Source organism: Hemiscyllium ocellatum, chromosome 22, assembly GCF_020745735.1.
Source record: "Hemiscyllium ocellatum isolate sHemOce1 chromosome 22, sHemOce1.pat.X.cur, whole genome shotgun sequence".
Lineage (NCBI taxonomy): Eukaryota > Metazoa > Chordata > Chondrichthyes > Orectolobiformes > Hemiscylliidae > Hemiscyllium > Hemiscyllium ocellatum.
In genome coordinates, this window is record NC_083422.1 from 20,618,675 (window position 1) to 20,637,728 (window position 19,054).

Genomic DNA, 19,054 nt, shown 5'->3' on the forward strand with positions numbered 1-19,054 from the left:
CGAGGAACAAATGTGTTAACCAAGTACTCACATTACGGGTCAAAGACATTTGTCATCACAAATTTCTGCTTGTATATTTTATGCTTGTTGATTACAAATCCAGGACATAGCAGTCTTAATCATGAGATTGATCATTATGACTTAATCAGAATAATCTCTGTGAAGCAGAAGTAATCACAAGAGTCATGATCAAAGTTAAGAATCCTAATATACTATTGACATTTTAACTTGTAATTCCAAATTGTGTGTATTTTTTTTAAAAATTAGGGTTGATATAGTCAAAAATGATAGCGATGCAAATTAAGCAGCTGTCTGGGGAGAATCCCATGTAATGTACATTTGAGCTGTGAAGAGCACTTCAAACAGCAACCCTTCAAAGTGAGGATAGGACAAGTCAAAATAGACTGGACTACGATCTCTTGTGACTGCAAGGATAACAAAGGGTTGACCAACTCCTGCTCAATAGTAAACCACCCCCTGCAGATTACATCCCAAACTGCAGATACATTTTGTGTTTTACCATTTGAGAAATACCAAGGTTCTCAACAGAAATGAGCTGCTGGAGCTAAACATTGTTGTAAATACCAGGTTGGATTTGAATATTAAAGTGCTGTGAAGGTCACTAATGAAGATCTATCTCCTAGTTACCTCTATATTTCAGGTAAGCACTCTCTCCCATTCTGAGTGCTTGAAGTCAGTTAGCTGGCAGTCAGACAAAAAGGAAAGTTGGACTACAAAAAGACTTGGTTTCATCAGGAACACTGGAATTCAATCATGGTTGAAAGGAATCAGAACGACAGAGCCTCAAGCAATCTGCAAAATTAAAAATTATGAAACCACCAACTATTCAACTGTCAATGGAGTAGTATCAGAAACTTCCAATGCAATGGCTGTGACTTTCAACTATCTACTATTCATTAACAATTCAGGGACTGATCTGTAAATCTTTTAAAAAGAATTTGTTGAACTTGCTCCTGTTTTTCTAATCTATCTGCATGTGTTTTGGGTTACTAATTTTTCCATCTTTTTGTAATGAAAAACCTCATTGTTTGTTAACTCAAGAAAGTTTTGTTAAACTTTAAAATATAACTTCATTCAGGTCTGGGGAAAAAGTATCCACAAGGGAAAGAATCTGTTTTTAAATTAATCTTGTTGTGGCCAACTGAGAGGGTAGGTGAGTAAAGAATGGGAACAAATACAACCTCCTTACCCTGGAGCTAAACAGTTTAGGGTATTCATCTGGAACCATAATAAATTTTGGAATCTCTCCTGGGGTCCAGGAATAAGACAGGTGACTTATGAAGCGTCATTTGTGGTTCACAATTCACAAACACATTCCAAGGTCCCTCAGGCTACACAAGGACCAGGAGTTGCTTCTCTAATACATTGCACTGTACATATTGTGTAGCATTCTCTATATAAAATGCTGCCTTCCTTAGGTCACGTGCAGGGGTGTGAAGGGCGTAATCAGTCCCACCATATTTATAATCTCTACCTGCATGTGTGTGACATGATTTGTGCAACATATCTCTGAATGACATCTACTATGTTAGACTTCTAAGTAAGTTCTACTATTTAGAGGTGCCCATCCCCCTTCTTATTAGAAGCTTTTGTGTCCCAGTGTAAGGAGACCTATGGTAAACTGTCATTTATCTGTCTGCAAAAGCTGACTGATCATATTACTAAGGAGCTGTTCAGTTTCTGATATTCCTCACGTTGCTTCATTGGAACCATTATCAACGGACCCCACTGAAGCAACTGCTATCATTTCTGGCCATAGTGCAATGAATAGCCACAGAAATGATGAGAAACACATGCATCTACAATTCTAGTCTCCAAGTGCAGAATTTGCAGCAAAACATCACTCAAGATGCAGGGAAAGTCCAGATAGCATATGGTCCTTTGTCTTCAATGGAATGTCCTTCAGATAAACAAGGCACAGAGCTACCACACAATGAGAATGTTCTAGGACATTGTGGTAGAACTGTGTCATCAGCTAAAGCAATCCAGGTGCAAAGTGCTATATATTGTACACTCAGAACATTAAAAGCACGATATCATAAAACCACTAACTTAATAGGATGGGTTCCTTTTGGTCAATGTCTAATTCATCAGTGGCCATCACAACCACATCTTGGAAGTCTGTGACAGGTACCCTGGAAGCTTCGATGATGTCTGTATTCTTGATGATTACTGAGTTCTTGTTTCATTCCAAGGGACATACACCTTACAAGAATGGATGCTGGGACAGATCCATTATGGCGAATCGCTCTGTTACAAAATCCCTGAGGCTGAGTGCATAGACATTGCCATGCATTCTTCCACTGGGGCCACCAAGGACCACACAATGGGCTCCTCAAAATGAGGTTCCCATGCTTGTCCAGTTCTGGGGGCTCCTTGCAGTATGCTACAGACTAGACAGCATAATCCTTGTCTGCTGTGCTCTGGACAAGTGGAGCAGACAAAGAGGGGTCTGATTGACAATGAGGTGTAAAAGCTGCAAGATTCTTCCAAAGAGGAAGACTAGGGCTTTGATCAGGAGAAATATACACCTTCACCATGGCAGGGCGCAAAAGATAGTATAATAATCCAGGAGGTATTTGACACTCAATCCCAATGGAATTGAATTGGGTGAAGTCATCATACATTGACAGTAGATGTGTTGCTGCTGTTAAAGCAAGCAACCAATGTTGAAATAAAATTGCAACCTTTTTGTTTGCTCTCTCTTGGCTTCTCCTGTGGGCTAAAAACGTTAACTTTACAAATGGTTGTAAGACTTTACAAGATCTAATACTTATTCAAACACGACCAGAATTAATGCTACAATAGGTGTTAGAAAAAGAATAACACTCCTTCAGACAGGTTCTAATATCATGTAGCGCTAAGAAAAGGAAATATCCCTAAATTCATTTTTGTCACTGTTGTTGAAAAGACAGTTGATCAGAAAGATGTGATGGGAATGAAAATGTATTTACAAATGTATTTACAATTTTATTTGAACTGAGAAGGGCTATTACTAGCTTGCAACACTTGAACTGGTGCACAGCTGAGCTTCAAATATGATGCTAGTGGCATGAACACTGGAAGATGCCCACACCTGAGAGCATTTCTGCCACTTGGAGACAAGATAGTGCACAAACAGCACCATGGAAGACTGCTGTGTACTTAATAAGGGGAAGATGACACTGTGATTCTCCAGTACGGACCTCGAAATACTGGTAGGCAGATGGTGCAGAGAAGGGCTAGCCTCTTCCTGGAGAAGCAGCGCAAGAGGCCACATCACCATACCCTAACTATCAATATAGCACTTAGTGTTGTGAATGTGGGTGAGTTTATAGATTATTTTGGCTAAATTGTTGCTGTATAGATAACTTTTTCTGTTAAATGCTGGCCTTTTCACTGAACTAAGCCTGAAAAAAGACGTTTATCTGTATGGAGAAATCTGATGTTAAATATGCAATTATCACTTAAACAAATTAATTTATTGGAGTGATAACCCATCCTTGTGTTGAACATTTAAATTTTTTCCTGTGAACGTAAGGCTGTTTCCCTGGACCAAATGCCATTTGGAATGAACGGGTTGTCTAATGAACAATAGGTTGGACAGGCTGGACTTGTTTTCAAGTTGAGATGAGCAAGAGATGATTTAATATAGGTTATAAGATCCTGCATGGTCTTGACAAGGTGGATGTGGAAAGGATATTGACCAGTCCACAACTTGAGAGCAATGTTTTAACATTAGGTGTCACCCTTTTCAAACTGAAATGAGGTAAATTTGTTTCTTTCATAGAATTGTGCAACTTTGGAATCCTTTGTCTCAGAAAATGATTGAAGCTATTGAATGCTTGGGGTTAGATGTGAATGTGGGTTTTGAAACACAATCAGATCAGCAGAATGGTTATAGTGAATGGTGGAGCAGGCTCCAGGGCCTAAATGGCTTACTTCTGCTCCTGTTTCATAAGTTTGTACAGCATGTTTTATCATTTGCTTTATTCTTTATTTATTCATTGTGGTTTAGAATTGAATGGGCATTGAAGAACAAAATCATGGAATGGAGAGCTCACCACCCTACACGATGGAACCGTTACTGTACTGGAGTGTTTCAAAATTTTCTTCCACTACTTGAACAAAACCTTGGTTGCTCAGTAAGTGAAGAACAGAGCACAGGATTAGAGAGTTTATTAAAAGAATTCAAGGTTTGTGTTACCTCTTAGAACATACTAGTTTTTCAATTAAGACCTTCACATCACTGACTTGTGAAATTGTTAATACAACAATTTATTCTTGTGTAGCAGTTTTAACCAAGTGAAACATTCCAAGACATTTTATAGGAGCATTAAAAAGCAATGTATGACACCAAGCAGCATGTGGAGACAGCTGTCCAAATGACCTAAAGCTTGTTTAAGAAGGTCAGCAAACACCAGGGCTATAGGGAAATGGGACTTGGTATGAGTTAGGACACGGACAGAGTATTTTGGATGACTTTAAACCTATGAACAGTAGAATGTGGGAGATGTGCATTGGTGTAGTCAATACTATAATTGACATAAGTACGAATGAGTGTTGCAGCAGAAGATGAGCTGAGACAGGGGAAAATTTGATCAATATTACTGATATGGATATAGGTGGTGTTAGAAATGTCTTGAATTTAACATTGGAACTTTACCTCAGGATCAAATGAGACATCAAACCTGTGAACAGACTGGCTTGATCTCAAACTGTTGCCAAAGGGAGAGATAAAGTCAGTATTAGGGAATGGATATAGTAATTATATTCTAAATTATAGAAAATTAACTGTAGGCAAATTGCTTTTGAAAATGAGTATGAATTTTGAGTTAATTAATCTGAAGATTTCTAACATGAGTTTGAAGCTGTTTCCTTTTAGTTACCTGATGTTAGCATAATTGTAGAAAATGGAATCTCATTTTTGCTTCTTCAATTCATCTCAGGCTCCAAACTTTTAACAGCAACAACATTGCATCAATATGTAATTTCCATACTGTAGGGAACATAATCTAATCTAATCATTCTTCTGGCTTCCAAGTGAGACTGTCAAGCAGATTTTAATAAAATTTTGCTGAGATTCATTGCTTACAGATTTTTATTTCAAAAAAATTGAAATGGGTAATTTATAACTGAGGCTATGTTAGGAAAATTCTTGTATCTGTTCTTTACTCTGCAAATTGTGAGTTGAAATGTCACTTCAGGAACGAGAGCACAACATGTAGGTTGACAAAAGAGCACAGTTATAAAGATCTGTTCGACAGTTCTTGATGCTGTCTTTCAGATGAGCTGTTACACAAAGGCCCCATTTGCTCTCTGGGGTGGATGGTATGCTAGCTAATGCTTACAAAACAATAAAATAACAATATAAAACAACAATATCTGGTTATTATCACACTGCTGTTTTTGGCAGCTTGTTGCATATAAGCTTCTTATATTACAACAGTGATTATACTTTAATATATGATGTAGGGAAATAGATGGTGACATCTTGAAAAATGTCCATATTACAAAGGAGGAAGTGCTGCCTGTCTTTAAACGGGTAAAGGTGGATAAATCCCCAGGACCTGATCAGGTGTACCCTAGAACTCTGTGTGAAGCTAGAGAAGTGATTGCTGGGCCTCTTACTGATATATTTGCATCATCAATAGTCACAGGTGAGGTGCCGGAAGACTGGAGGTTGGCTAACGTGGTGCCACTGTTTAAGAAAGGTGGTAAAGACAAGCCAGGGAACTATAGACCAGTGAGCCTGATGTCGGTGGTGGGCAAGTTGTTGGAGGGAATCCTGAGGGACAGGATGTACATTTATTTGGAAAGGCAAAGACTGATTAGGGATAGTCAACATGGCTTTGTGCATGGGAAATCATGTCTCACAAACTTGATTGAGTTTTTTGAGGAAATAACAAAGAGGATTGATGAGGGCAGAGCAGCAGATGTGATCTATATGGACTTCAGTAAGGCGTTCAACAAGGTTCCCCATGGGAGACTGGTTAGCAAGGTTGGAATCTCATGGAATACAGGGAGAACTAGCCATTTGGACACAGAACTGGCTCAAAGGTAGAAGACAGAGGGTGGTGTTGGAGAGTTTTTTCTCAGACTGGAGGCATGTGACCAGTGGAGTGCCACCAGGATCGGTGCTGGGTCCTCTACTTTTTGTCATTTATACCAATGATTTGCATGTGAGCATAAGAGGTACAGTTAGTAAGCTTGCAGATGACACCAAAATTGGAGGTGTAGTGGACAGCGAAGAAGGTTACCTCAGATTACAACACGATCTTGATCAGATGGGCCAATGGGCTAAGAATTGGCAGCTGGAGTTTAATTTAGATAAGTGTAAGGTGCTGCATTTTCAAAAAGCAAATCTTAGCAGAACTTATACACTGAATGGTAAAGTCCTTGGGAGTGTTGCTGAACAAAGAGATCTTGGAGTGCAGGTTCACAGCTCCTTGAAAGTGGAGTTGCAGGTGAGTAGGAAGTGAAGAAGGCGTTTGGTATGCTTTCATTTATTGGTCAGAGTATTGAGTACAGGAATTGGGAGGTCATGTTGTGGCTGTACAGGACATTGATTAGGCCACTGTTAGAATATTGCGTGCAATTCTGGTCTCCTTCCTATCAGAAAGATGTTGTGAAACTTGAAAGGGTTCAGAAAAGATTTACAAGGATGTTGCCAGGTTTGGAGGATTTGAGCTATAGGCAGAGGCTGAATAGGCTGGTGCTGTTTTCCCTGGAACATTGGAGGCTGAGGAGTGACCTTCTAGAGGTTTATAAAATCATGAGGGAAATGGTTAGGATAAATAGACAAAGTTTTTTCCCTGGGGTGGGGGAGTCCAGAGCTAGAGGGCATAGGTTTAGGGTGAGAAGGTAGAGATATAAAAGAGACCTAAGAGGCAGCTTTTTCACTCAGAGGGGGTGTGTGTATGGAATGAGCTGCCAAAGGAAGTGGTGCTGCCAGAGGAAGTGGTGGAGGCTAGTACAATTGCAACATTTAAAAGGCATCTGGATGGGTATATGAATAGGAAGAGTTTGGAGGGATATGGGCCAGGTGCTGGCAGGTGGGACTAGATTGGGTTGAGCTATCTGGTTGGCATGGACAATTTGTACCAGTGGGCCTGTTTCCATGCTGTATATCTGAATGACTCTATTACTCTATATGCATTTATCTGTAAAATATTTTGGATGTCCAGAGATCACGAAGGGTGTTTTATTTTTAATGTAAATCTTTCCTTGAATTAATCAAGTCTCCAGAGGTGAAGGTCTGGGATCATTACAAAATTACACACAAATCTCTTATTTTTTCAGTAAGAATTAAATTAACAATTTAATTGAGGAAGGGTTTTATTAAGTGCTCAGCTTCAAGCCAGCCCAAAAATACTGGACTTCAACAATCCAAACAGTAGTGTCCACCTTAATTTATTTGACAATAGTTCTGGTTACTGATGTGGAGAAGCACAGCATGAGGGAGAGAAGGGTGTACAACAGGATATTGAGGGACTTGAAGAGAAAGGGAGTTTACAAGATAGGCAGTCCCTTTCTGTCAGACTGTATGTGATCAAACAATTCATGAGCAATAACACAAGTAACTTCACCACAGTTCCCGATTCACCACAATTGTATGCTCACTAATTTTCCTTAATATCCTTTCATTGGCATCCTTTGTCTGAAAATACAAACTCAAAACTACCAGCTAATACTGTGGACTAATATTATAACCACTTTGAATTCTACTGTTCCTACAAGATGCTTTCCACTAACTTCAGCAAAGGCGATAGAAGGCTCTAGATTGCCTTGATTGTGAACTCAAGCAGGTCTAGGCTGAGAAGCCTAGCTCCAAGTTTCAATTTTCATAGTGAGTACAGTAGGATCATGCTTCCTGGAGTCATTGTAAGTCTGCTAGGGCCAATGTCTTAGAAATCCTGCTGATCTGATGGACAGCAGAGTGGTAGACTGTTATAGTATCAGAGCATCATAGAATAGTTAAGACTGGAAGGAGGCCATTTGACCCATTGAGTCCACACTGCTTCTCAAAGAGGATCCCTCACAGAGCCACCCACTTATTTCACATGATTAATCCACCTTTCCTCCAAGTTCCTGGTCACTATGGGCAATTTAGCATGGCGAATCCACCTAACCTGTACATCTTTGGATTGTGGGGAGAAACTGGAGCACCTGGAGGAAACCCAAGCAGACATGGGGTGAATGTGCAAACTCCACATATACAGTCCCCCCAGAGTAGAATCAAACCTGGATCCCTCATACTGTGAGGCAGCAGTGATACCCTGGAAGTCTCTTTGAATGGTAGTATCCCAACTATGAAGGTGGCTGGTCTTCCATTGTAGCACCTTGTTTGTCTCGGAAATTGCTTGTCTTGCATTGGATGTTATGGCCTTAACTATTGCTGGAGGTGATGAATGTTATAATGATATTTAGTGGTCAGCCAGTTAGCATAGCTGAGAGTGTCTTTCCATCCTACTGCTAGAGGGAGGAGTATGGTTCACTGTAAATTATTGCTTAGTTTTTGGGGGACTTGAGAACTCTGGGCACACATACTTATTTCTGAGACATTCTTGATGTATTTAATTAATTAATTAATTCAACTTGACTGATGATACCTATAGAGATACAAAGATTTACAGAAGCAGCTGCTCTTGGGAGTGGTGGTGAGTAAGAGGATTTTGTAGGAAATTGCTGAGTGGGGAGAAGCAGTGAGCGGGAGAGTTTGGATAGGTGGTGAGCAAAATAATTCGGTATGAAAGTAGTGTGTTGGGAGAAGTGGCAGTTTTAGCAAGGCAATGAGTTGGAAAGACAATAAATTGGGAAAGGTTGGAGATGTGAAACAATGAGCAAGAGATGAGTTTGTGGGCTCTTAAGAGCACTAAGTTATTAAATGCTAATATGTTATTAAGAATTATTGCCAAGTCAAAATATATAATCTTTAATTTTAAGCAATGTTTGATTTTCTGCATCAAAACTAGTGAGAAAGTTTTTCATTTCCTCTGTCACAAAAATGGATATATTTGTTTATGCCTCAAAGGAATAGTTAAGTTTAAGATTCTAAAACACTGCTGAAGATATTGCACTATATTTGTGAATGTGATCCTCATGACGACAGGTTTTAGGTTTATGGTAAAGCCTCTGGCGTCTCATCTCATCCTACAACATGGCAGATAATTCGATGATGGCTATCCTATAGAGCCATGGACTCCATCAATACTGGTGCTCAGACATTTACAGATAGTTGAGTCGAGTTATGAAAGCACTCTGCTGCACATAAGCCCTAATATAAGCAGCTACTGTTGCTGCTCTGGTGGAGAATCATCAGTTTATTCAGTCAGCAATTGAAGCCCTCTGAACTTCTGTTGTTTAATGCATATGTTTACAAAGGCTGTATGTGCTAGACCCATGACATCTGGTTTTCCCTTGTGATGACCCTTGACTTATATTATCTGCCCTATGCAAGTTAGATCCACTGAGCACATGCTTATGCTCCTATTGTGCCCATCCTTGCCATCAATGCGGCACTTCCCTCTGTGCTCAATCTTCCCACTCTTGGCATCAGCACAGCAATCCTTTTACGCCCACCACATTATCCCTGCAGCATCCCTTTGTGACAAACCCTGCTGCAAGACTATCACCCGTTCTGCGCTTCCCCTTCTCATCAGTGCAACACTTCTGACTGCTAATGTTTACCAGGTTCCCCTTCTTGACTTCCTCCCAGCACTTTCCGTAACTGCCTTCCTGTAAGTGTTCAGACAGTTTACCTCAGTACCATCAGCTTTAACTAGACAAGGATCTGAAAGTGCATGATTCCCCTGTGATTTATGTTAAACTCCCATAAAATTAAATGAGTTCTATTCAAAATCATGGTAAATCTTTGCTCACTAATTCAAATTGCAATGCTGCCGTATTATGCTCGTTATTGTCTTGCAATTTTTACACTGCTTATAAAATCCAGAACTGATGTCATCACAATGTCAGCTTTCCAGGTGAGCTCATCCCATCCCTATTTCTCCCCTCCTTGCCTTCCAACCTGTTTGCTGCAGCCATCACAAAATTCAACCCAGTATATCCAAGCCAGTCCTCTACCTACTGGAAAAGTTACATTTAAAAAGAAATGAACAAAATGTGTTGGAATACTAGAAGAATCTAAGAAATGAATGCTTACACAATTTGTGGCTTGTGAGTCAAGAGACTGAGAAAGGTGGGCTGAGAGTAGGGGCATTAGGTAGGCAGACACCCAAATAATTGATTGCACAACTTTAGAACTATCCCAAAGACCAAAAGAAATAGGAAGAGTGTAGACGGTTCATCCCCTTCATCCTGCTCCATTTAATAGGATCTTGGCTGAACCTATATCCTGATATCCACTTTCCTGTATTTTCCCCCGACCGCTGATCTCCCCACTTATGAAGAAGTTATCTACCTCAGCCTTAAATATACACAACCCTCTGGAAAAAAAATCCTCTTCATCCCAGTGTTAAATTTGCACCCTTTTGTTGTGAGACTATGCCCCCTGATCCTCGACTCTCCTATGAGGGGAAACATCCTCTCAGCATTTACTTATTAAGCCCTTAAGAATCCTGTTATTTCAATGAGTTAGTTCCATTTTTCTAAATTCCAATGAGTAGTATGCCAACCTGTTCAGCCTTTGCTTGTAAGATAATTCCTCCATTCTAGGATCATCCCAGTGAACCTTCTCTGAACTTCAATGGAATAATAGCTTTCCTTAAATAAAAGGGACCAATTCTCCACGCACTATTCCAGATGTGATCTCATCAGCACCATGTCCAGTTACAGGAAGACTTTTCTATTCTTGTACTCCAATACCCTTGAAATAAGGGATAATATTCCATTAGCCTTCCTGATTACTTGCAACACCTGGGTGGTAGCTTTCTGTGTTTCATACTTAAATATCCCTAAATCCTTATGTATTGCAAATTTCTGCAGTTATTCTCCATTTAAATAACACATTTCCCCTTCAAAACTAAAAATAACTTCACACTTTCACATATTGTACTCTATTTACCAACTATTTGCCCATTTAGAGTCAGAGACATACAGCCCAGAAACAGATCCTTCAACTCAACTCATCCAAACTGACCAGGTTCCCTAAACTGAACTGGTCTCACTTGTCTGCATTTGACCCATAACTCTCTAAACCATTCCTACACATGTACCTGTCCAAATGTCTTTTAAATGTTGTAATTGTATTCGTCTCCAACATTTCCTCTGGGAGCTTGTTCCATATGCATCACCCTCTGTGTGGAAAAAATGTTGCCCCTCAGATCCCTTTGAAATATTTCCCCTCTCTATATCCTCTAGTTTTGGACTCCTCTACCCTGGGAAAAAAAAACCTAGCTATACACCTTATCAATGCCCCTCAAGAATTTATAAATCTCTATAAGGTCACCTCTCAGCCTTCCATGCTCCAGGAAACATGTCTCAGCCTAACCTGTCTGTCCTTATAACTCAAACTCTGCAGTCTCAGTAACAACCTTGTAAATCTTTTTTGCATCCTTTTCATTTTGATAACATTTCTCATATAGCAGGGTCACCACAGTCTTATACAGTACACAAAATGTTGCCTTACAAATACGTATCAATACTCAGAAACTGTTTGTATTCCTCTTGCAACCTCCCTTTCCACCTATTTTTTGTGTCATCTGCAAATTTGGCTATAATACATCCATTTCCATCCTCCAAGTTATTAATATCCATTATAAACATTTGTTGTCCCAGCACTGATCCCTTGGAGCTCCACTGGTTACAGATTGCCAACCTGAAAAAGAATCCCATATTCCCACTTTCTGTTGACTGCCCATTGTCAATGCTCTATCCACATGATATACTATCTCCAATATCATGAGCTTACCTTTTGACTTAACATCTTCTGAGGTACATTGTTCTTCTGGTTCCTACTGGTTTCCTTCTATCCACTCTGGTTGAAACTTCCTTGAAAAACTCTTAAACTTTTCAGATGCGATTTCTCTTCATGAAGCCATGTGACTTGGCTTGATTAGGTTATGATTTTCCAAAAGTTCTGCTATTACTTCCTTAATCATTGATTCTGATTTTTCCAACAATACATGCTAGGCTAATTGATTATAGTTATCTATTCTTTGCCTCTGTCCATTTCTGAATAGGGGTTGCCTATTGGCAATTTTCCAATTCTCCAGTACTTCCCCAGATTCCAAAGCATTTTGGAAAATTACAACCAATACATCCACTATCTCTGTAGTTACTTCTTTTAGGATCCTAAGATGCAAGCTATTGGGACCAAGGGACTTATCTGCTTTTAGTCTCATTAGTTTGTCTCATGCTACTCCTCTAGTGATGGTACTCTTCCCCTGTATCCTTTAGTATTAATAGGGTGTTTGAAGTATCTTTCACGATAAAACATCTGTTTAACTCTCTGCCATTTCCTTGTTCTCTATAACTATCTTTTAAGATTCATTTTTCAAGAGCTACTTTACCACTTTTTATATGATGTGAGGGTGCCAATGTTGGACTGGGGTGGCAAAGTCAAAAATCACACAACACTAGGTTATAGTCTAAAAGGTTTATTTAAAATCACAAGCTTTCAGAGCAACACTCCTTCATCATGTGCATGGATCCAAAAGATTGTGATTTCAAATAAACCTGTTGGACTATAACCTGATGTCATGTGATTTTTGACTTTCTTTTTATGTATTTAAAGAAGCCCTTATGGTCATTTTTTATATTCCTCTCATTTGCCCTCTCTCTCTTTATTATCTTTTTAGCCCTTCTTTGCTAGGTTCTGATTTTATCCCAGTCATCAGGGCTAGCACTGGCTTTTGTCTTCTTAAGCACTTTTCCTTTTAACTTTATACTCTCCTGACCTTCCTTGGTTAGCCCTAGTTGGTCTATTCTCTCTTACAATCTGGGAATTATGAATTACCTCCTTAAATGTTTGCCAATACTTGCTTACTGACTTTTCTGCTAATCTAACTGCCCAGTCCACTTAAGTCCTTCTTTAAGTTAAATTATTTCTGAATCAAGTTTCTCACACAAAAACTGAAAATGAAATTCTATCATGTTATGATCACTACTTCCTAGTACATCATTTATTGACCCTGTCTTACCCATTACCAGATCCAGCACAGCCTGCTTCCTGGTTGGCTTCAGGATATATTGCTCTGGGAAAGTATGGTTAAAATTTTCTTTAGGATCCTGGCCAAAAAGCCATTGTAGTTGCTACTGGTAAGTGGACCCGAGATAGCAAAAGAGTTCCACTCAATCTAAATTGAGTAAGAGGACTCATAGGTTGGTATCCAGGAGAGTGCACACCCTAGAAACTCCACCCACATCTGGTTTGGAGCAATTAAATTGCTGAACAACATCCAAATCAGAACCAATTCAAAATAAACGTCTGGTTAAATGGAGATCCAGTTATAAGATAGATCAATAAAGGGGAGGCCATCACAGAACCAGTTTTTAACAAAATTTTCTCTGGACTCCTATCCTTAGGTTTGCGCAATACCTTGGCCAGACTGAGAACCTACATTGGGGATCTATTACAGATAAAGGGTACAACTTCAATTCTGGTCTCGTATAAAAAGCAGCTGGTTCAGTTTCCACTGATTGTAGTAAAAGGCTCAGGCCCAAGCCTGATGAAGTAAAACTGGTTGAGTAAGATTCATCTTGATTGGCTCAACATTTTTCAATTAGAAAATGGCTGCCTGAATGAAGTGCTAATTAAATACCCAGAAGTTTTTCAGTAAGGTATAGGGACTATCAAAGGAGCCAAGGCCATCTAGCATGTTGACCAGGAAGCAATTTCACCATGCTGCAGGCCTGCCCAGTGCCATTTGCATTTCAGACAGAAGTAGAGATAGAAATCAGAAGGCTGGAAAGCGAAGGAATCATCAAACCAGCCTAGTTGACAGAATGGGCAGCATTGGTTGTACCAATTGTGAAGCCTAACAGGTTGGTTTGCCATTGTAGAGATTTTTAACAAATGGTAAACTGCTTTCTCACAGCTGGATAAATATCCAATGCTTCACATAGAGGATTTAAACTAAAGGTGGGCAGAGAGCTGTCCTTCACGAAGCTGGGCATGAACCATGTGTAATTACAGTTGCAATTAAACAAGGATTCCCAGAAGTATGCTACAACTAATACTACAATTAAGAGTTTGTACTAATATATGTGACTGCCATTTGGGGTATTGTCAGCTTGTGCAATTTTTGGATGATGGAGAACATTTTATGAGGTCTACCGCATGTCGCCATTTGTCTAGATGATGTGCCAGTATCAGGGAAGACCTATAAGAGATAGTCTGAGAGCTGGCTCAAAGGAGCTGGATCAGTGTCAAGGACCTTCCATGTGTAAATAAAGGGCAACTTGGTGAAAAAATAATTGCCTCTGTGGAGATACTTCAAGAGACACACAGAAAGACTTTTGGTTACTTTTCATTAGAACAATGCAATGTTAATTAATGAAACTTTTTAAAAATGGGAAAGGGATAAGTTGTATAGAAATAGATGTTTCCATGTTAGTAAGTAAAGAACAACAGACAGAAATACAAGAGTAAATTCAATACATTTAGAACCAAGAAAAAGAAAAATATTTTTACAGAATGTTGCAAGTCTGTGGAATTCACTTCTAGGGTTGAGGACACAAGTAGATCAATCAGATTATATCAAATAGATGAATGAAAGAAAACTGGTTGAAGGGATATGACAGCAAGGTGGACAAGTGTGATCACACCTATTTGCTCGCATAATGTAAATATTAACATGAATCATTTTGTAACATACTTGTATTCTACTCCCAACGGGTAAAAAATGAGGTCTGCAGATGCTGGAGATCACAGCTGAAAATGTGTTGCTGGTTAAAGCACAGCAGGTTAGGCAGCATCCAAGGAATAGGAAATTTGACGTTTCGGGCATAAGCCCTTCATCAGGACTTCAATTAACTATTTCAGTTTTCTTTAAGTACAGAGTGGTGTGACAACATTATATAATAACTTGACTAAATACAGCTTTGCATTATTTTATTCATCTAAGTTTTATAACAAAACTGTTGGGTTTCCATAAGCTAGCTGTACATGATATGCAAAATATCAACCAATTGTTGCTAAGTCGAATGGTGTGTAGGTCATCCCCATATGAATCTTTCTGCATGTTTAACTTATTAAATTTAATTTACTGGGTAAGAAGAAATGCTTTGATTCACAAAGCATCTAATTTAGACATCAACTATGGAAATTCATTATTTTTCTTCTGCTCCTCCACAGGTTTCTGGATTTCCTATTCACATGCGCTATTCAAATTTGCAGGCAATATTTGATAAAGTCTACAGTACTGGTATTCATAATATAGAAATCCATAATGTGGAGTTTGCTGTTGCCGTGTATGTTTATCCATATCCTAACAATGTATTATCAGTATGGGTCTATGTAGCATCTTTGGTACATTTATCCATGTCCTAACAATGTATTAACAGTGTGGATCTATGAAGCATCTTTGGTACATGACACATAAAAGAAAACTCACTTTGCAATTTAGAAGATAAACTTGTGTTTAATTGTGTTTTCTTTTGCAGTCTTAATATTTTGTCCTGATATATGTCTTGTTAATATTTAATCCTTGTTAACTGGATATAGGGGGAAGGAAGGTCGTTTGGTCCAACAGATGCTGTGATTTTTGATAAATTAAACCTCCATTCTCATGCACTATACTACCTGAACGGATTTTTACACGCTATCGTCTTTCCTTTATCTCCTTTAGCAGATTTACCAAACATTTGTTTATACCAAGTCCTGTGGTTAAAATCCTAGTTAACAAAGCATGGGCAGAATTTCACCTCACCCAATCTGGAGGCGGGGACAATGGAGGCCCATTTAACTGAGCAGGGAGAAGCAGAGTAGAGACATTTGTAATAATATCTGGGGTACAGTCCTTGTAGATAATCTTTCTGCTTGAAAGCCAGTTGAGTCCCTAATGTGGGTATCCTATTGTCACTGGTATTTTAACTAATGATGAGTGTGCCACCAGCTCGGTAATGCATGCAGTCTTTATGATTGAGAGTGGGGTGGTCCCCTCCTACCATGAGCAGCTCATGCAAAATGGAGAGATCTGCTGGAGAAATGGACAACCAATGGGTGACCCTTGCCTGACTTAAAGACCAACACAAGTCCCTGAGTCCTCAGCAGCTGGCCCCAGTGAGTCCACATTACCTAACCTATTTCTGCATTTCCATCGTCATCCTCTTTTTGTGGTACTGGGAATGGCCAGTGCTCCAGTAAAAACAAAAGTTGCCATAGTCAGATTAGAGAGACAAATGGTGATAATTTAACTTGAAGATCACAATACCACAGTTCAGCTTTTCAGGCATCACACTGTCGACTCTAACCTCTAGCATCTGCAGTCCTCACTTTCACCTTGAGGGAAAGAATGGTCTATTGCTGTTCATATTTAGTATGATGTATGTTTGTATTTGTTGGTTCTTTTCTTAGAAAATATGTCATCATCTATCAAAGTCAACATGTTGGTTTAAAATTTAAACAAAACCTGGCTGACAATTAGTATTAATGGACATGATTTGGAGATGCTGGTGTTGGACTGGGGTGTACAAAGTTAAAAATCATACAACACCAGGTTATAGTCCAACAGGTTTAATTGGAAGCACATTAGCTTTTGGAGCAATGCTCCTTCACCTGATGAAAGAGCGTCGCTCCAAAATCTAATGTGCTTCCAATTAAACTTGTTGGACTATAACCTGATTTTGTGTCATTTTTAACTCAGTATTAATGGATATATTCTCTATGGTTATACCTCCTCTGATCAAAATTCATTTGCCAACCAATTAACATTTTCCTCTTATGCAGTGTATGTTGGTTTTTGCCCTTGGATGTGGTATTCTGGGGAACTTGGAAATAAATTAGAAAGCAGGATCTTGAAGACTGTAACTCCAGGATTCCTCGGTGTCATGTGCTAGCAAGGTCAGGAATAGGTGGATAGATTGAATTAATGCATGGCTATAGGGAATGTTTATGAGGGAAGGATTTAGATTCTTGAGACAGTAATATTGATTCAGGAAAGGTAGTTAGATAGATTGTATCCCAGCAGGATAAGGATCAATATCTCTGCCAGGGTTTACCAATGTAGTGGGATAGTGTTTAAACTAGACTAATAAGGGGGCAGGAACCAGAGTGGGAGAGAAGAGTAGCATAGATGGAAATGAAAAATAGAAAAGTAGAAAGCACAATTGAGAGGTAGAGGGCTGGCAGCAAATGGGACTGGAGTTCAAAAAAAAGTACAGAAATGTCAAAAAATCTAAAGGTATAATGTCAAGGCACTGAACATTTGCAATAAGGTAAAAATTAACAATGTTGCACATTGTTGCATATGGGTACAATGGCTGCATGATTATAAGGGTATGATGGCATATGGCTGCAGGGTGACCAAGACTGGAAATTGAACATCAAATGGCATTCAATCTTTAGGAAGGAAGGCAAAATGGAAAAGAAGGTGAGGTGATGTTATTACTGAAAAATGAAATTAGTGCAATAGTGTGAAAGGATATTGGCACAAGAGACCTAGGTGTGGAATCATTCTAGGTAGAGCTATGAAGCAACAAGAGGCAGAAAACAATTTTAGGAAATATCTAGATATCTCCAAACAGTAATAGGAAATTAGAGATTCATTCAACAAGGACATTTCTGTAAACATGGGTAATTTTAGTCCACCTTTAGACTAAGCAAACACCCACATATGCAATAATATTGTGGGAAATGAATTCCTGCATGATGTAGAAGATGGTTATTTTGATAAATATGTTGAAGAAACTACTCAAGGCAGGTTAGCCTAGATTTAATTTTTGAAATGAAATGGGATTAATTCATAACCTTATTGTGAGAGTTCCTTTCGGAAAATTGACATTAAGAGGGTAGACTTCTTTATTGGGATAGAAAGTGAATTGTCCAATCAAAGCCAGGATTCTACATAAAACAAAGCACACTGCAAAGATATGAGGGGTCGGTTGATTGTGATAGACTAGGTGACTTCATTAAAAGGCATGAAGAGGTGATGGTTAGTATTTAAGAAATGAATGCATGCAATGCATCAATTATACATTCCTTCTAGCCAAAAGAACAAAACAGGAAAAATGGTCCAATCATGATTAATAAAAAGAATTAAGACTAATAATATATCCAAAAAGGAGTTGGTCAATCAAATAGCAAGCCTGAAGCCTGGGATCAATTTAGAATTCAGCGAAATAGGACCAAAAGGCTGGTTAAGAGGGGAAGTTGAATGATTAAGTAAATAGATGGTAGATACTGTATAACATGCATAAACATAAAGTTGTCCACTTTTCTAGGAAGAAGAAAGTGGCAGAATATTATTTAAATTGTGATAGATTGGGAAAGGCTGATGTGCATAGAGACCTCAGTTTCCTTGTGCATCAGTCACTGAAAGTAAGCATGCTGGTGTAGTAGGCAGTTAAGAAGGCAAATGCAAGAGAGTATAAGAACAAGGAAGTCTTACACCAGATGACTGTGTGGAGTTTGCACGTTCTCCCCGTGTCTGTGTGGGTTTCCTCCGGGTGCTCCGGTTTCCTCCCACAGTCCAAAGATGTGCAGGTCAGGTGAATTGGCCATGCTAAATTGCCCGTAGTGTTAGGTAAGGGGTAAATGTAGGGGTATGGGTGGGTTGCGCTTCGGTGGGTCGGTGTGGACTTGTTGGGCCGAAGGGCCTGTTTCCACACTGTAAGTAATCTTAAAAAAAAGTAATCTAAAAAAAAGATGTAGAAGGCCTTAGTGAGACCACACTTGAAGTAGTTTTGACCTCCTTACTCAAGAAAATATATACTTGCCTTGGAGGGAATGTAGTGAAGATTGACCAGACTGATTCTGGATTAGGTTCCATGTCATAATCTGGTTAGCATATTGCAGACAGGATGGCACAGTGGCTTAGTGGTTAGCACTGCTGCCTCACAGGGACCCAGGTCTGATTCCAGCCTTGGGTGACTGTGTGGATTTTTGCATGTTCTCCCTGAGTCTGCGTGGGTTTCCTCCAGGTGCTCCAAT

The 19,054-nt window shown here is 39.2% G+C and overlaps 1 protein-coding gene across 1 annotated transcript in view; it reads left to right on the forward strand.

The window, feature by feature from the left end:
- LOC132826136 (protein CC2D2B-like) overlaps window positions 1-15,573 on the forward strand; it is a 247,723-nt gene extending 232,150 nt beyond the window's left edge. The window contains exons 37-39 of the mRNA XM_060841783.1: window positions 4,019-4,196; window positions 15,260-15,433; window positions 15,568-15,573. Coding sequence (XP_060697766.1) covers window positions 4,019-4,196; window positions 15,260-15,433; window positions 15,568-15,573 — 358 coding nt within the window. The remainder of the gene's footprint in view (window positions 1-4,018; window positions 4,197-15,259; window positions 15,434-15,567) is intronic.
- The last annotated feature ends 3,481 nt before the right edge of the window (window positions 15,574-19,054 follow it).